Genomic DNA, 17,440 nt, shown 5'->3' with positions numbered 1-17,440 from the left:
ATGAAATGAGCAGTTATAGTAAACAGCTTCAGCAGGTGGACCTGACCGCAGGTGTGTTGATGTGAAGTGGCATTAGAGTTTAGTTCTTTACTGCAGGCATCGAGGAGCCTGTCACCATCAAACTCTGTGTGTATTTGTGTGTTGGCAGCTGTGGTTTTGTGTGGCAGGCGTTTAGCATCTTTCTCACGGGCAGTTGGCAGAACAGGTAGAGCCTGATTTAGAGAAGCACCTTTGTGTGACTGTCTTTGTGTATAGTTCAGAAGTTTTAAAGACTTATTTAAAGGTTTCAAAATAACTTGCACTTTTAGAAGTTTCAGAAGATGATTTGTTACCTGCCGACAAAAAAAAAAAATTCACCTAAATATGAAAATTGTCTCATAATTTAGCCTCATGCAATCCCAGCCTGATCTCATGGGAATTCTTATGTAGTTTTTTTCTTACAAGTTGGCTAATTTGCATGAATTGTATAAATACATATGATGATTTAAAAAAAAACAATAATGAAACCCCACCCCTAACTTTGTTCCTAATACTACCGTCACAGAGATAAAAGCAAATCATACAAAATCCTACGAATGTGGTCTTACGAATTAATATAAATAGGGCACAACATAAAATGTATAAATTGCCATGAGAATGTGTTGGCTATCCCAGATTTTAAAAATAATATTTTTTTCTTCAGATGAACACAAATGAATATAATTATATTAAAATGCTGTTCTGTTATCTCAGCCTTATGTCACGAGAATTCGTACATATTTTAGGAGTTGTAGATGTCTTCTCGAGCGCAATGTCACATGTCATTCACTTTCTAAGCGAACTCAAGGTGCATAAATAATTTTTTAAAGAAAGACTACACCCGAGTCCTACCCGACCCAGTGGCAATTTGTTTTACCTGACTGCACCCACATATAAACGGCACATGTAAAGTCTGCAGGCCTGCACGCATCAGTCAGACAGAAAGAAACCTGATGGCCTCACAACCAATTAGGCCAGCTGCTCTATTTATTTTCATTCGTTGTCTGACGACGACAACGAGGTAACCACTAAAATGTGGATTCAAAAGTGATCGTCAGGTCTCTCTCAATGAAAATTAACCTAGCGACACAATGTCGCAAGCACTTTTGGCAGACAGGGAAGGGGTTGGAAAAGGATTTGATGCAGGCGATATACCCGAAACCTGATTCCGCTAATATCATACCAACTTTTGTCCGGGGAACACATAAAACTTTTAGACCAGAACCCGCTCAGGCCCTCAGGTTTTCAAATCTAAGTGGACTTGTGAAGACGTTGGCTAATTCATATGAATTCGTACAAAGTTAATCATGCAAAAATTATGATTATCATAAAAAAACAATAGCGGACTTCACCCCTAACCCCAACATCATAGGGGCAAAGGCAAATCAAAGGCAAAAATATAAACATTTTTGAATGTGGTTGTACAGATTAGCCATCTTGTAAAATATGTTGGTTATCTTCAGAAATGGGCTCAACATGGCTGTTTTTCTCACAAATGTATTGGTTAGCTTCAGAAGACATACACTCACTTAAAGGATTATTAGGAACACCATACTAATACTGTTGTTTGACCCCCTTTCGCCTTCAGAACTGCCTTAATTCTACATGGCATTGATTAAACAAGGTGCTGAAAGCATTCTTTAGAAATGTTGGCCCATATTGATAGGATAGCATCTTGCAGTTGATGGAGATTTGTGGGATGCACATCCAGGGCACGAAGCCATTCTACCACATCCCAAAGATGCTCTTTTGGGTTGAGATTTGGTGCCTGTGGGGGCCATTTTAGTACAGTGAACTCATTGTCATGTTCAAGAAACCAATTTGAAATGATTCCAGCTTTGTGACATGGTGCATTATCCTGCTGGAAGTAACCATCAGAGAATGGGAACATGGTGGTCATAAAGGGATGGACATGGTCAGAAACAATGCTCAGGTAGGCAGTGACATTTAAACGATACCCAATTGGCACTAAGAGGCCTAAAGAGTGCCAAAAAAAACCCCCACACCATTACACCACCAGCCTGCACAGTGGTAACAAGGCATGATGGATCCATGTTCTCATTCTGTTTGCCAAATTCTGACTCTACCATCTGAATGTCTCAACAGAAATCCAGTCTTCAACTGTCCACATTTTTTTGAGCTCGTGCAAATTGTAGATTCTTTTTCCTATTTGTAGTGGAGATGAGAGTTACCCGGTGGGGTCTTTGGCTGTTGTAGCCCATCCGCCTCAAGGTTGTGTGTGTTGTGGCTTCACAAATGCTTTGCTGCATACCTCGGTTGTAACGAGTGGTTATATCAGTCAAAGTTGCTCTTCTATCAGCTTGACTCAGTCTGCCCATTCTCCTCTGACCTCTTGCATCAACAATGCATTTTATATATTTTATATATTTGCCATGCATTAGTTGTATTTTATGTGTATATACTACACCCTAAATAAAGTTTGTCTGCCGGATGGATTTCTGTTAACTATCTATATTAAAATCACTCTCTCTGTTATGTTTTAGATCATCACATTCTTCAACAATGAGGTCTACACCAATGACAACCCTGCCAGTCGGCTGTCTTTCGCAGGCGACTACCTCAACGGAGACGCCTCTCTTCTGATCGGCGATCTGCAGCTGACGGACTCCGGTGAATACCACTGCAAGGTCAAAACAGGTGGTAAATACCACTGGAGCCAAGTCAACCTCATTGTGCTGGGTAAGATCCCCATGAACCAGCTCGCAACCATCAGCCAGCTTTACTGTGATTCAATCTGACGATCATTCAAACATATTGACGTAATCTAAAAATATAATTTGTTGCATTAGCAAGGCTGAAACTTTAGCGGCTGGTGAAGTGAAGTTTATATCACTTCAGATGGTAATGCGATATGATGCTAAATTGAAACAGCTGGAGGAGAGAGCATAGATTGAGCTCTATCTTTTAAAATACAGAAGAGACAGAATTATGAGCTCGTGTGATTTCTCTTCTTCAGCCCAAACAGTTTTCTGTCATCACAAATGAGCTTCAGATGAGCTTTGATATTTGGAGCTGCCTGGTTTCCATTATTAGACTGCAGCGATTCCAAGCCGTCATTCAAACGCAATATATCTGTCACCAGCCAGGAGAAGAAGTGGAAACAAAGATATTTCGACTCATCTCTGGCTTTCTTTTCTGGTTTAGTTGGTCCTTGCTTCATGGCTGTCATCTTTTTAAGAAGTGACAGCTTACGATGAGCAGTTTGAAGCTGCGAAAAATGTCTTCATTGTATTTCCAAAATGGTTTTATTCCTAGATTAGTATGTTAACCACAAAGGGCCTGGAAATTGATGAGAAGTTGAGAAAGAGAGAAAGGGCAGATGGATTGATGTAAATTGGGCATCCATGCTGGAATTTCTTTCATTTATTAACATATCAAAGAAGATTAGCTGAATTCTGCCTTCCCATAATTCCTCCTGCCACCACCCCATTTCCCCCTTTCCTTTACTTTTATCTTTTCTCCCTGCTCGAATCTAGACACATTAGCAAGTTAGTGTAGAGTTTATTATTATATTTTCAGCCTGTTATTTGCCACAAAAGGCAGAGAGAGAATGGGCTATGATGGGAAAGAAAGATTGTGAATGGGGGAAAGCAAGCCAAATTTGCTATTTTGTGTCTAATGGAGTTTTAGGTGTACGCGAGGGTCCACATATAGTGTGCGTGACACAGTTTTCATCATCAGGAGTGTGCGCACAAATTCTCTGCGCACCACCAGATTTTTTAACCCTGCATACATTGTACACGTAAGTTGTGCATGCGCCTACTAGAGAATGTACACATACGAGTTAAATAAACTATGTTTTGAAGGGTGTACATTCGACCATGCATGTAAGTTCGCATACATGTAAAAAACTCACTATATTTCAGGCTTTAGAGCACATGTACCCACTAGGCCACAGCGCCAACAGTGTTGAGAAAATCTATGGACAGGTTATAGACTCTTGTTCTTATTTCCTGGTGTGTTTATAGACGGGGTCATCAAGGGCCGAAAGGTCTGTAATTCATTCCCCAGACTGATCCCTCTGGACAGGCCCTTATAACTGAACCCAGAACAATTTAGAGCAGTGCTTGGATATTCAGGATACCAGTGGGACTGTTCGGAGGCCAGTCGGTAGCTGGTAGTAGGGTCTGTTATTTGACTTCTGTCAGTTCAGATCTGCTGTATCAGGTCAGATGGGAGTCATGACCCTCAGCCCCCCAAATGTCAGACTTGTGATTGATTGTCTCTTTGAATACGTCAACAGAAATACTAGTGTGCTGTTTTGAAAGTTTGATGCAACTTATGTTGTTGCAACAACTATGACTATGAGCATTAAAGAATACACTTCTTGTATTATTGCCTTCCTATAAGAAATTGCTTTATTGTTTCTCTCTCAATAAACACAACTGATAAATTGCTATCTGGATCTTCCAAATGCATACATGGGTAGTAACTATGTAACAGTGTGTCAGTAAACGTAACGTTAACACACATTCCTGTTGTTGTTTTTTTACAGTGAAACCATCTAAGCCCCGGTGCTGGATGGAGGGTAGGCTGCTAGAAGGCAGTGATGTCAAACTGAGCTGCAAGTCTTCTGATGGGTCAGACCCCATCCGTTACAAATGGGATAGAGTCCTGGATAAAGGCAAGAGTTTGGGGAAACTCCCCCCTCTCTCCCTCATTGGTGAGTCCAACACCCGATAATCTTGCAAGTCCCTTTGACCATTAACATAACTTCTGGTGTATGTCATACAGTAGCATATTTTGACCAAAAACTGGGACATAAAGCAAATTGTGATTGACGATGTCTTAATTACATTAATTTCGTAAACCTTGCACATCAGTAGACTGCTTCAGAAGTGCTGATTGTAGTAGTCTGGTAACTTATACTCTTTAAAACTTAATGATAAAGATTTACATCGGATCTCTTTTAAGATTAGCAAACATTATTCATCAGATTGTTATTAGATATGCTTAAAGATAACTAAACGATATCATACACTGTAAAACCTAAAAGTTTACTCAACTTAAACCATTTAAGTAAACCAGTTGCATACGTTTTAAAACACATACATTTGAGTACTGTAAACTTAAACAAATTGAGTCATATGCAGTTATGCACTTATATTTAAGTTCACACTACTTAAATATAAGTGCATAATTGCACATGACTCAAGTTCACAGTACTTAAATTTATGTGTTTTAAAACTTAAATGGTCTAATGCAACCGGTTTACTTAAATGGTTTGAGTTAAGTTAACTGTTAGGTTTTACAGTGTAGGTACATATTGGCACCAAAGAGTTCTTATTAGTACCTCATAGGTACATATTGGTACCAAAGAGCAGTGTTGGGGGTAACGCATTACAAGTAACTTGCATTATGTAATAATATTACTTTTCTGAAGTAACGAGTAAAGTAACGCATTAGTTTATAAATGTACACATTAATATTTGAGTTCCTTTTTTTTAAAGTAATGCGAGTTACTTTTCAGTTTAATTAATTTGATTAAAAAATAATTTACTGAATTAAACTGAACTTATACCAGGGGTCTGTTGACTGCTTTATTCTGATTGGCTTGTTTCAGGGGTGAATGTCTTAAAAGTAGGCACCAGAGCAATGTTTGTGGTAACTGTGGTATAAGAGGAATAATTGACTCTGGTCCTTTGAATTATAAGAAAATAATGCACACCCGCAATGTTGGGTGTGCATTATTTTATTAACAATTCAATGATCCGTGGTGAATTATTCATCATTACATATTAACATACAATTACACACTCTGAAAAGAACAGACCTGCGGCCACTGGCCAAAACCAAACAAAGCTTGTGTGGTACAGACAAACCAAAGATGTTTAATCACCTTTGTCAGTTGATGCATTAGAATGCAGTCTTACTTGGTTCTGCTTGGACAACAGATGAACTCTTTAATAGCAGCCGCAGACCGAACAGAGAATAACACAATGTTCAAGCACTGTTTCCAAATGATTACTCCAGCACACACCAGCTCATCAGAGCCCTATTGTTTTCAAATCTATTTAGCCGTACGCAGTTCTGCAGACGTGCTGGATCATACCCTTGCCCAAGCTCAACAGTTAACCACCCTTATCAATGAACACCTGCTCAATGTAATTAGCTTTTCTTGGCCGCTTAACGCTTCACCACTCCCAGACTTCACATCACATAGTTGATGAGAGAGTCTGATGATTTTTTGAAAAAGTAATTTTTGAATGAGTAAATGGTCCTAGTGACTTGTAATGATGAAGGTGCGAGGGGTTCTGAGCACGCTCAGTGCGTCCTCTTTCATCATGAGCCGCAGACAGAGACGCTTCCTCATGGACCAGAGGATAAACATTTACTGTCCATCTCTTCTGCTGGAGTTCCAGCAGAACCATATATTAGATTGACACACGTTAATTTGTTTACGTGGCATCTGACAGAGACGCTTCACAGGCTTTGGTCTCTGATTAACACCCTCTGTAAAGTAGTGTAGTAAAAGAAGAGGTAAATAAGGGTAGCTCTGGACTACTAACACTGTTTTGCAGGCTCAGGGCTGAGCTGTTAACCAGAGAGTTACCGATATCATAATCCTGCTTAATCGGCATTATGTTTCTCTTACCCTGAGGTCGATTCATAGACCCTGTCCCTTTAATGGTGTTCATAAGCATAACGTGGCACAGGGAAAATGAGAAAGAAAGTTATGTAAGGAATAATGTAGAGGCAGCCGGTAGTTATCGGGAAATAAGCCCCGACAGTGTGATCAGGAGCTGATGCGAAGCGGAGGCTGTCTCTACATTATGCCGCTTATTACACGGCTACTTGCCACATAAGAAAAAAAACTGGACATGAATATGAATTTGAATATTGAACATTTGAACATTTTTATCCTTCCGCGAACTTTGCACAGATGCATAAAATGATCGTAATACCTTATTAAGATCCTCTGCTTCATACTTGTCTGTCTCCATTTATTTTCTCTTTTAGCCAGTCTTTGAGAAGTTTTAATGCCCATTCTGTATTTTTTTGTGTGTTGGCTTCGTAGCTGTCATGCTCTATTTTGTCAAGTTCAGTCTCAGTAAGCTCTCTGTGTCTTGTTGTTGTTCGTTCTTCTATCCACTGTTTAAATGTTTTGTTTTTCCGTACATGTTAAAATTAATGTCAAAATATTCCATTCTTAATTGTGGTTGTCCAGTGTTTGTCACAAGATGGCGCCAAACAGTAATCTTTATTGGCGTGGAGCGATTTTAATCGTACAAGTAGTACCGCACTGTAAAAAATTTCACTGTTAAATTACAGTAATATACTGGCAGCTAGATTTGCCAGCATATAGTTGTAATTTTACAGATTACCTACTGTAATTTACAACAACAGTTTTTTACTGTACAAATATTACGAGACAGTACTGTAAAAAAAGGGAGCTGCACAGTATAATACTGTCAGATGTTTGGATGCATTATACTGTTATTTTAGGGTTCCTGCTGTTATTTATACTGTAGAATGTGATTTTCTAGCATTGTTAAAATGTAATTTTAAAATAAACACTTAAAATTGCTTGCAAAAAAATTCTCAAACAAAGGATGATGATAAAACACTGTTTTTATTAAATATAACAAAATTCAGTGCATTCTTAAATGTCAGTTTCTGCCTCACTAATGAGACTGGGCTGAATAAAACATAATGCTGTGATGTCACATAAATATCACAACACTGTAGAATACAATGTGAAAGCCACTCAAAGTCCATGAAGTTTTTGATGAGGGTGGTCACATGGGGATTAACAGTTGCTTCGTTTTTCTGGACAAGCTTTCCTGTCTTCTCGGACACCTTCACCTGCCTGGCTTTTGTTCACCTCTTAGGGTTCACACCAATTAAGCATCTACAAAGTACAATGAGAGAAGTAAAGATTAATTGCAATGAAGACAGATAAAACCAACTGCATTCACAGTATAAATATTCTGGTTGTTGCCATTCTGGCAGTAATGAGAGAGAAATACTTTATTCAAAAACATGTAGCATGACAACAAATTTGGCCAAAACCCAGTGTTATGTCTATATGCACATGCTAGCTTAAACTTCGACTTACTATTTAAAAGACCTAATGCAATTAAAGTCAATTTACAAAAAAGAAAGAGACACTAATTTAACGCAATGTGACATTCTTGAACAGCTAGTAGAGGATTTACCTTTGAACAAACTCCAGTGTCCTCGCAGCTTCATCTTTCCTTCACAGATGATGTTGTTTTCACTGCTGATCATCCAACCTCCAAATGTGACTTCATCACCAGCAACTGATGCAGACAACAATTATAGTTAATGTCCCAAAAAACTATCAGATATTATACTGCTACAAATCCATTACTTAGAAAAGCTAATGATATTAATTACAGAAAGAGATTTTTTAGACAGACTGAAAGACTTTTCTATAGGCCTACTGTTTTATTGTTTTATACTCCATACCTTAGTGTTACACTTACTCAGCAGTATCAGCCTTGGACTAGCCGTTTTCAATATTTTACTATGTTCTTACCTCAACTTAGACGAATTAATACAGCCCTATCTTTTTTCAATGCGTGCACTTCATCTTTTACAGTGCCTCGTGAATGTAGCGTTTAGCCTAGCCCCAATCATTCCAATGGCTCCAAACAAAAGTTTTATTTTGTGCCAAACTTACTTGTGTAACTACTCATGTAACAGTCTTTAAATAGGGAAAACATGCAAGTGTTTGGTGGCTTCTAAATTCATCCCTGTTTGGAGCCATAGGAATAAATGGGACTAGGCTAAATGCTAACACATTCACAATGCCCTGTACAAAGATTAAAAGTGCACACATTGAAAAAAGATACAAACAAATGGTGAAACAGAGCCCAATCCCTCATGTAGATTTAAAAAAAATATCAATAGATAATCGCACATCAGTCAGAGATTTGATTAGATTGCAAATTAACATTAGCATCTTTATTTGTATTTAACCTATATAGCTAGTTGCCAATTCGTTTAACAATCTGCCCTAAATATGTCAAAATCAAATAAATCGTTTTTAGAAATATTTCAAAAATAAGCAAATATATATAACATTTTGTCAATTATTTCACTTAGAAACACAGACTCTGTTCAGTTTGTGCTTACCTTGATATACAGGCGAGGAGTAAAAACAAGTGAATTCGTCGTCCGTCTCAGTGCTGGTAGGGTCACAATCGGAGTGAAAATGTATAGATAGTCTTTAATTCTGCTTCCTTCTCGTATAATAAAATGCAGAAAAACAGTGAAGTTAAATCAGTTTTACTCATGGTTGCAGATGAGCTCGTCACATGTCTGACATGCCTGACCAAACCAAAAAATACTGTATTATCCCGTAAGACTGAACAGGAGCTTGCTGTTATTATTTTGTTTGTCATATTAATGTTTATTTACAGTATTCAACTGTATTTATGAGAAACGGTAAATTACTGTCCAAAATTCCCCGTTTTTTTACAGCAATTTTTTACAGTGCGGCTATGCGTTATTACTTTGGAGCGGTTGTTATTTGAAAAGAACGAACCTGCAAATGTCTCAACTGACCAATCAGAATCAAGCATTCCAGAGAGCCGTGTAATAATAAGAATTAAAGAGATAGTTCACTCAAAAATTTTAATTCTGTCATCATTTACTTCCCTTAACTCTTTCCTCACCATCGTTTTTAAAAAAAAAGTTGCCAGCCAGTGCCAGCATTTTTTATGATTTTCACAAAAGTTTAATGCCTTCCACAAAATGTTCTTCTTTAATACATATAAACATATAATATATAAAATAAAACAGATCCTCTGCTTTAAAAAAAACGTTTTGGGATCCATTGACTTCCATAATATTTTTTTCTATTTTTTTTTGTTGAATTACTCCTTTAACTTGAAAGTGTTATAAATGTTCGAAAATGACACATGGTTATGTTTTCATTATTCCAAAATCCCCCTATATAACATTGACACATAATACCGATTGACACTAAATATAGTTTGTCACATTATCCAATTATTATCATCCATTTTTTTGGTATATATTTAATGCCCGTAGATTTTATATTTTATATTTGTTTTTGAATATTTTTATTTTATTGTTAATACCTATATACCAAAAAAATCCTTAAACATGTTAACCCACAGGACTTGGCAATGAAGCTGATTCTGATTATATATATATGTGTGTGTGTGTGTGTGTGTGTGTGTGTGTGTGTGTGTGTGTGTGTGTGTGTGTGTGTGTGTGTGTGTGTGTGTGTGTGTGTGTGTGTGTGTGTGTGTGTGTGTGTGTGTGTGTGTGTGTGTGTGTGTGTGTGTGTGTGTGTAAATATATGATTAGATTGTAACAAAAAATCTAATTCTGTTCCCTTTTTTCAGATTTGAAGAACCCAGAGGTTGTGACCTTGAGGAACTTGACACAGGACAGCTCAGGGGTCTACAAGTGCACCGCCAGCAATGACGTAGGGGAGGAGAACTGCATCATCGAGGTGACAATGCAATGTGAGTACAGCTCTGGGGTCAGCCTTTCCTCTGGGCTTTGGAAGGGTGTAATTAGTGCAGAGGTTAGGAGACTCTGATCTGAGATCAGTCAGTGGTGCCACTTTTAGCTTAGCGTTACCACACTTAATGTGATGGATAAAGGCTGATTCCACAATGCACACTTTCTTTTTTATTCTTTCTTTCTTTCTTTCTTTCTTTCTTTCTTTCTTTCTTTCTTTCTTTCTTTCTTTCTTTCTTTCTTTCTTTCTTTCTTTCTTTCTTTCTTTCTGTATATACACTTTATTTAAAGGTGCAATGTGTAAATTTTAGGGGGGTCTTTAACTATATTATCAGTGGTGTATAAATACCTTACATAATGAACTGAATTGTTTTAATTAACTAAGAATAGGCCGTTTTTATCTACATACACTGTGGGTCCCCTTACATGGAAGTCGCCATTTTGCGCCGCCATGTTTCTAAAGTACCCCTAAATGGACAAAGTGCTTTACAGAGCATGTTTTCTCAGATGACATATTTATATCAGACAACATATTTTTCTTGTGGTGGCAATTGTAGCTTTTGTAGTAGGGGTGAGCGGTGGTCTCAAGCTGTTAGTTGCAATTCTCAATCTCACTGCTAGATGCCGCTAAAATCTACACACTGCGCCTTTAAAGAGAAAATATTTTTGCTTGGTTGATTTGTTCAGTCTTTCCCCTCTCCCCTTTGTCTCAGACACATACAGACGCACACACTTTTTACGGAACACTGGCAAGTGAAAGGCAGTGTGTGGTTATTTGTCATTGGTCTTGCTCAGATGGCCATTTCTCATTGTTGTGTGTAATGGTTTTGGAAGAAGCAGAAGAATTTAATGCTCACCAGAGGAAAGACAGAGAGAGATCTGTAAACATTTGACAACTGCTCTGCACTTAGGCCTGCTCTCCTCATCTGTCACACCACAGGAATAATAAGAATTGATGTGAATGAGACATTTTGTTGTTGTAGCTGCATTGCAAAGTTTAATTTAGGTCTGACTAATTCAGTTTTTACTCTCTAGATATCTCATGAGAACTTTAATAAAGTAGGGTGACCATACGTGCCATTCTCTCATGTGTTTAGATGTGAGGGGTATGGGTGTGGTGGCTGGTGCAGTGGTTGGCGTTTCGTTCGGCGTCCTGCTCCTCATTCTCATCATCTGGCTTGTCTTCCGCAAAAAGGAGAAAAAGAAATATGAAGAGGAGGAGACTCCTAATGAGATTAGGTGAGTCTTCGCTCTGTGTTTCATATGTGATCTGCATTGATCGTGGTTTATGGGACCACTTTCTTATATTAACTGCGGCAGGGTGATTTCATCAATGTGATTTTATCTATGTCAGCATGCATGAGCTTGTATGTTCGTGTGTATGTTCTGGATGGTCCATTTAGCTCTCCAGCTCTACAGGACAATCTCCATAATATATATGAGACAGCTGTTATTGAAACCTATAGAGAATTCACTATGTGTAACCATGCAACCATAGTTGTTTATCTGAATTATGCACACAGAATTGACCATAAGCTTTACACATGGGGGCATATCTTGTGTACACTGATTTAAATTGGACAGTACAGTCTCTTTATATGGATGTATGAATTATCTGTTTAGCTTGGCTTGTATTGTCATCCAGAAAGTAACAACAAGACTTCATTGGTGGATGATGTCACCTAGCCCTCTTATTTTCAGCCCATGCTTGTTTTGGAACACAAATACAGGCAAATAAATGTATTTTGTCTTGATTACCATATTTTCCTGACTATAAGTCACACTTTTTCCATAGTTTGGCGGGTCCTGGAACTTATAGTCAGGTGCAACTTATAAGTCAAAATTATTTCATTTGAACCAAGAGAAACCATTACCGTCTATAGCCCCGAGGGTCTGCTTTATGCTGCTCCTGTATTTATGTAATTCAATGGATTTAGTGATGTGGAATGACTTCGGGAACTTGATTTTGTTAATTTGGCCTATTCATTCATAACTGTTTATGTTATATTAACATGTGCGGACACCTATTCAGCCTGCTGTTCAGTGTGCTATTGTTTAGTTAAATAACTTGCCTTTCCAGATTAAATGTCTGTTCTACGGCTTGGATTGTGTGAAATTATTTTCCAAATAAACATGACGTATAGTCCAGTGCGACTTATATATGTTTTCCTCTTTAAAACGCATTTTTGACTGATGGGACTTATACACCGGAGCGATTTATAGTCCGGAAAGTACGGTATTTTTTTTATTATGGAAGTACAATAATAACAATGCTTAACCTCTACATGTATGCATTTTTGCAGGGAAGATGCAGAAGCCCCTAAAGCCAAACTGGTGAAGCCCAACTCCCTTTCTTCATCCCGCTCTGGTAGCTCACGCTCTGGTGCATCCTCTACGCAGTCCATGGTGCACAACAGCGCCCCCCGAAACCAACGTCCACGGCCACCCGCCGTCGTTGCCCTCAAGGAAAATGGACAACCCCACAGCTTTCCCCAGTCTCCCCCGGCCTACACGCAGGTGGTGCCCAAGACCCCAGAACCCCCTGGCACCCCAAAATTCAGACCCCCTAACCCTTCAGTAAACATGACCATTCCTGCAGGAGTCATGGCGCCCGCTCAAAGCAAGGCCTTCCAGACAGTGTAAAGACAGTGTAGAGGAAACCCAACCTATATGGGAAACCCACAGTGACTCTTCCAAAAGTTGCACCTACGACACAAACATACTATAAAAAACTATAAAATAAAAGCATAAATAAGTATGTAATTCAAAATAAAATCAATCATATTAAAGCTAAAAAGTTGAATGCATATTTACAAAGAGGAATATACAAACGTGCTTGCCCCCTTCTGAAGTATTAAAATAAGAGAGGAAAATGTTTAGTCTGGTTTTTCCTTGGTTCGCTCTCTTTCTTTTGATCACACGGCGCAAGCAGGCCTTTTTTCACTTTTTTTTTGATTTCTTAAAGCTTTGGAAGCGTTGTGGGCAGTGGGGTGGAATGATTTCCCCAAGTGCAGTTTATTTATTTATTGAATCAAAGAGGCTAAAGGACCAAGTGCAGGCTGGGTTTATGAAACACGATGTAGAGGCGATAAAGGAACGGCCAGATCTCCATCTAAAGAGAAAGGATATTATCTGATCGCTGCTTGTTGCTGATAGGAATATATAACCTGTTCATACTTCCACGAAATTCCTATCCATCGTTTCCCAGAATGCACTGCAAACGTTGGCCCCGGCCCCGGTAACCACTAAAAAGGGGGACACATGGAGTGGCTGGAAAAAATGACTTGAAATGAGACTTGACACAGAAAGACTCGGACACTTCAATAAATTCGCTAATTGGTTGCACCACTTTGCCTGCAGTACTATAGTGCGCTAGTGTTGTGCTCTTCCATGCATACTTAATTTAGGTCATTGTCATAGTTTTAATAGCAAACGCACTTGCTTTCGGCCGAGTTTTAGAGTGCACATTATTCAGAATTCAATTATGTTTGGCAATCATGGCATCATTACCATTTGTGTGATAATCAAATGATGGAGAAGAGCATTATTATTATTATTGGCATATATAGACCTGCCATATAGTGTACATTTATTATTTGGTGGTGCGATGCTGTACAGTCCCAGTAAAACATTAAAGTGGAGGACTCCTGCACTGTGCAAAATGTATGCACCCCTTTTTTGCGGGGAGGGGGCAGGTATGTTCTGTTACCTTATTTGCATTATTACTTAAGTGAATGGTGGTAAGCAAAGCAGGCAGCACATGCTAAATACACCGATCTGTACTCTTTCACACTCATATAAGTATTTGCAGTCAAATTTGTGTATAGTATAAAGTGCAAGGTTTGGGTTTGAACTCATTGGAAAGCTTTGCTTCAGTTTGTATTTGTTACAGCTTTAATTTCAACCAAAATCTGTCATGAATACTATGAATGTTTTCTTAAGACGAATTTGTTTTTATTCATTTTTGTATTCTTTATACCCAGCAGTCATACATGATAACATATGAGGCACAAGTAACTTTTAAATATAATCTCACAATACTGTGGACACTTAAAAGAAAATGACATAACAGGGACTTCTCTACTGAACACTTCTGCATCCTAGTTGGGAGGCCGGTGTGGGTTTGCTTACAGTATACTCTAAAAACAAACGGTGCTATATAGCACCAAAAGTGGTTCTTTGCTCGTAATCATAGAAGAACCATTTTTAGTGCCATATAGCACCGGTGAAGCACCTGTGTAAAACCATATAGGGGCCATATAGCACCACATATGATTCTACATAGCACTATATGGTTCTACACAGGTGCTTCACCGGTGCTATATGGCACTAAAAATGGTTCTTCTATGATTACGAGCAAAGAACCACTTTTGGTGCTATATAGCACCATTTGTTTTCAGAGTGACACTATGGTACCGTCTCAAGATGGTTGCCTTTTTGTGTCAGACGGCCCGCAGCTTCCACCGCCAAGCTCTGTCAAGAACTTTCTCTATTAGCCGTGTATCCGAACCCCCGGGAAGACCGTGCATGGTGCATTTTTGAGACTTGAAATAGACAAGTTGCCTGTTTTGTGTGCCTTCGCAGAAACGTCTACCCCTGAGATTTGTTTTCTTCACACAATGGATGTGCTGGGAGCCTCTGAAGTCCTGTCGGTGCAGGAAGAACGCTCTGACACAAAGAGGCAGTCATATACAGCCACACAAATAATGTATACTCTGTAGTCATGATGATGTTTTATATTGTACATACAGATAAATATATGCACACTATATCCTTTAAGTTATCGTTTGAAGATTGGAGTTATAGGCCATAATAAAGCTGTTGTTGAGGTATTATGCATTTTCTCAAAGTGATCGTACCCGCTAACCTCCCTTTAATAAATAAATAATTTCCTTCTTAATGGCTACTTATATATCCACCATATTTAAGAAAGCAAAGCCATAAGGGAGCAAGTATTACATAATGCAATTACTCAAAAATAAGTGTTTTGGGCCTTCACATTTGCTACCAAATTTTTCATGCCGAAGCAAAATTAACCTGGTTATTATTCTTACTTTTATAATGCAAAACACTGCTTCTGCCAATTGCCAACTTACCCTAAAATTGCCTTTATTCTACATACATGCATGGGCTGACCCAGACTCATAAATAAAGACACGTTTTCTACAGACACATATTTCAGGAGCGACTGGGTGGACTGCTATCACTAAGTATGAAGGATGGCCTGTCACATAGAGTGAGGAGTGAACAATGGGAAACGTAAGGGTAGGGAACACAGGCGGAGTTGTCCGGTTCCAAACCTCACAGAGGTTTTCCTGTATCCTTACGTCCAAACAAACCAGGTGATTGCGTGCTTTCCCCAAACCCTTGCAGGATCAGTAACTCTTGGGTTAAGTACTGAAACACTGGCTCTGTTCTTAAACATAGTGAGCTGCCTATACACAGCTGGCTTAATAAAACAAGACTCAGAGAAGACAAAAAATGGTAAAGATTGACATGTCGTGTAACAATTGGTACTGAAACTGATTTAAAATAATTCCTAACATTTATCTGGCCAAATGAAAGGTGTATTACCTTTTCAAATATTTAAAGCATGATTCCTTCAAATACGTAGGCAGCTCCCTACAGTTTGGAACACAGCCCATTGTCTTGCTTTTTTGGGCAGCCGTTCAACCCATCCTCCGGTTGTTTCGCTTCTTTGTTTCAGGTCATTTATTTAATCTTATTTGGCAAAAAGTCAAGCCTGGTCCATTTTGGTGCCTGCTGGACAGTTTGGTGGCTTTCATTATTACTTTATACGGCTAAAGAGCCATCTTGCTACAGCATTTAGATACTAATGGAGAATACGCTCCCATAAAGCCACCAGTACATTTTGATGTGGTGCTCACATTGCGATCTGAGTTCGGATGAGCGTTCAAAGTACTTGACTGTATAGCCTTTATTTATTCATTGTTATCCAACATGGTTGCTATCAAACAGGTGTCTCAAAATAGCTTCTTTAACTTATCATGGAAACTGTAACAGTGTGTGTAAAAGGAAATTTAAAGGGTAAAAGGGATTGCATGTTATGGCCTACAGATCAGATATCGGGAATGCTTTGCTTCTGTGTTCATACAGGTACCTGTATACAGCTGAATATATAAGTGTAAATATGTCTATCATCTCTATAAGTTCGGATTTTTACTTTTTTGTTTTACTGTTTTTTTTTTTATTTTTTGAGCTGGTGACCCCGTTTGCCTGAGAGTCTCCATCTGGTTAGAAGAAAGAAAAATGATCTTTCTCTTATGAGTTTTGTAAACCAGTCTGTTCATTTTGAAAAGATCCATTCTTGTAAATATGTCCCTCTACAAGTAAAAAATTGTATATTTTTACGGACTCTGAGTTAATAATACTTCATTTGCAAATAAAATGACAAGTTAACGACAAGCTATTTGGCAGCCGGTTTTTTAATTAAAAGTAAAACATATTTGCGTGAATGAATATTTGTGTAATAAAAATTACCTTAATACATCATTAGCAATAATGCTAAAATTCTGATGGGAAGAAAATGGGCATCTTCAAATATTATTCAACAATGTACTGCAATTTGATTTGAGCTATTATGTAGACATATGGTAATGAGTAAAACAAGTGATTTCATTAGACAACGATGATATTCCCTCAATTCGGTTTCATGCATCCTTGATTTAGTAAATTATCATTTAAATGATTATATTTATGCTGTTGTTGTGAATTTGAGCACATGGTTTTTAACCATTAGCAGCCAATGTAGCTAACAGGGAAGCCATATGGCATGCAAAAAAAGTGTTATAAAATCAAAAAAGCACAATGAATAAAAATGGTCATGTGACTGATAATTTCTAGGCAGTATATAGGCTTTGCTAATTTAATAAGGTTTGCTGATGGTGTACATCAGTAAGAGGGTTTGTTAACTAAC

General features: G+C 38.2%; 1 protein-coding gene across 1 annotated transcript in view; it reads left to right on the top strand.

The window, feature by feature from the left end:
* The window catches only part of clmpb (CXADR like membrane protein b), a 79,876-nt gene extending 62,947 nt beyond the window's left edge, over positions 1-16,929 (top strand). Inside the window, exons 3-7 of the mRNA XM_065282902.2 lie at positions 2,523-2,718; positions 4,535-4,702; positions 10,383-10,505; positions 11,601-11,742; positions 12,807-16,929. Of these exons, the coding sequence (XP_065138974.1) occupies positions 2,523-2,718; positions 4,535-4,702; positions 10,383-10,505; positions 11,601-11,742; positions 12,807-13,146 (969 nt within the window). The 3' untranslated portion in view covers positions 13,147-16,929. The remainder of the gene's footprint in view (positions 1-2,522; positions 2,719-4,534; positions 4,703-10,382; positions 10,506-11,600; positions 11,743-12,806) is intronic.
* Positions 16,930-17,440: the final 511 nt, after the last annotated feature.

Source organism: Paramisgurnus dabryanus, chromosome 9 (genome assembly GCF_030506205.2).
Source record: "Paramisgurnus dabryanus chromosome 9, PD_genome_1.1, whole genome shotgun sequence".
NCBI classification, from domain to species: Eukaryota; Metazoa; Chordata; class Actinopteri; order Cypriniformes; family Cobitidae; genus Paramisgurnus; species Paramisgurnus dabryanus.
This window is presented reverse-complemented; position numbering and strand designations above follow the sequence as displayed.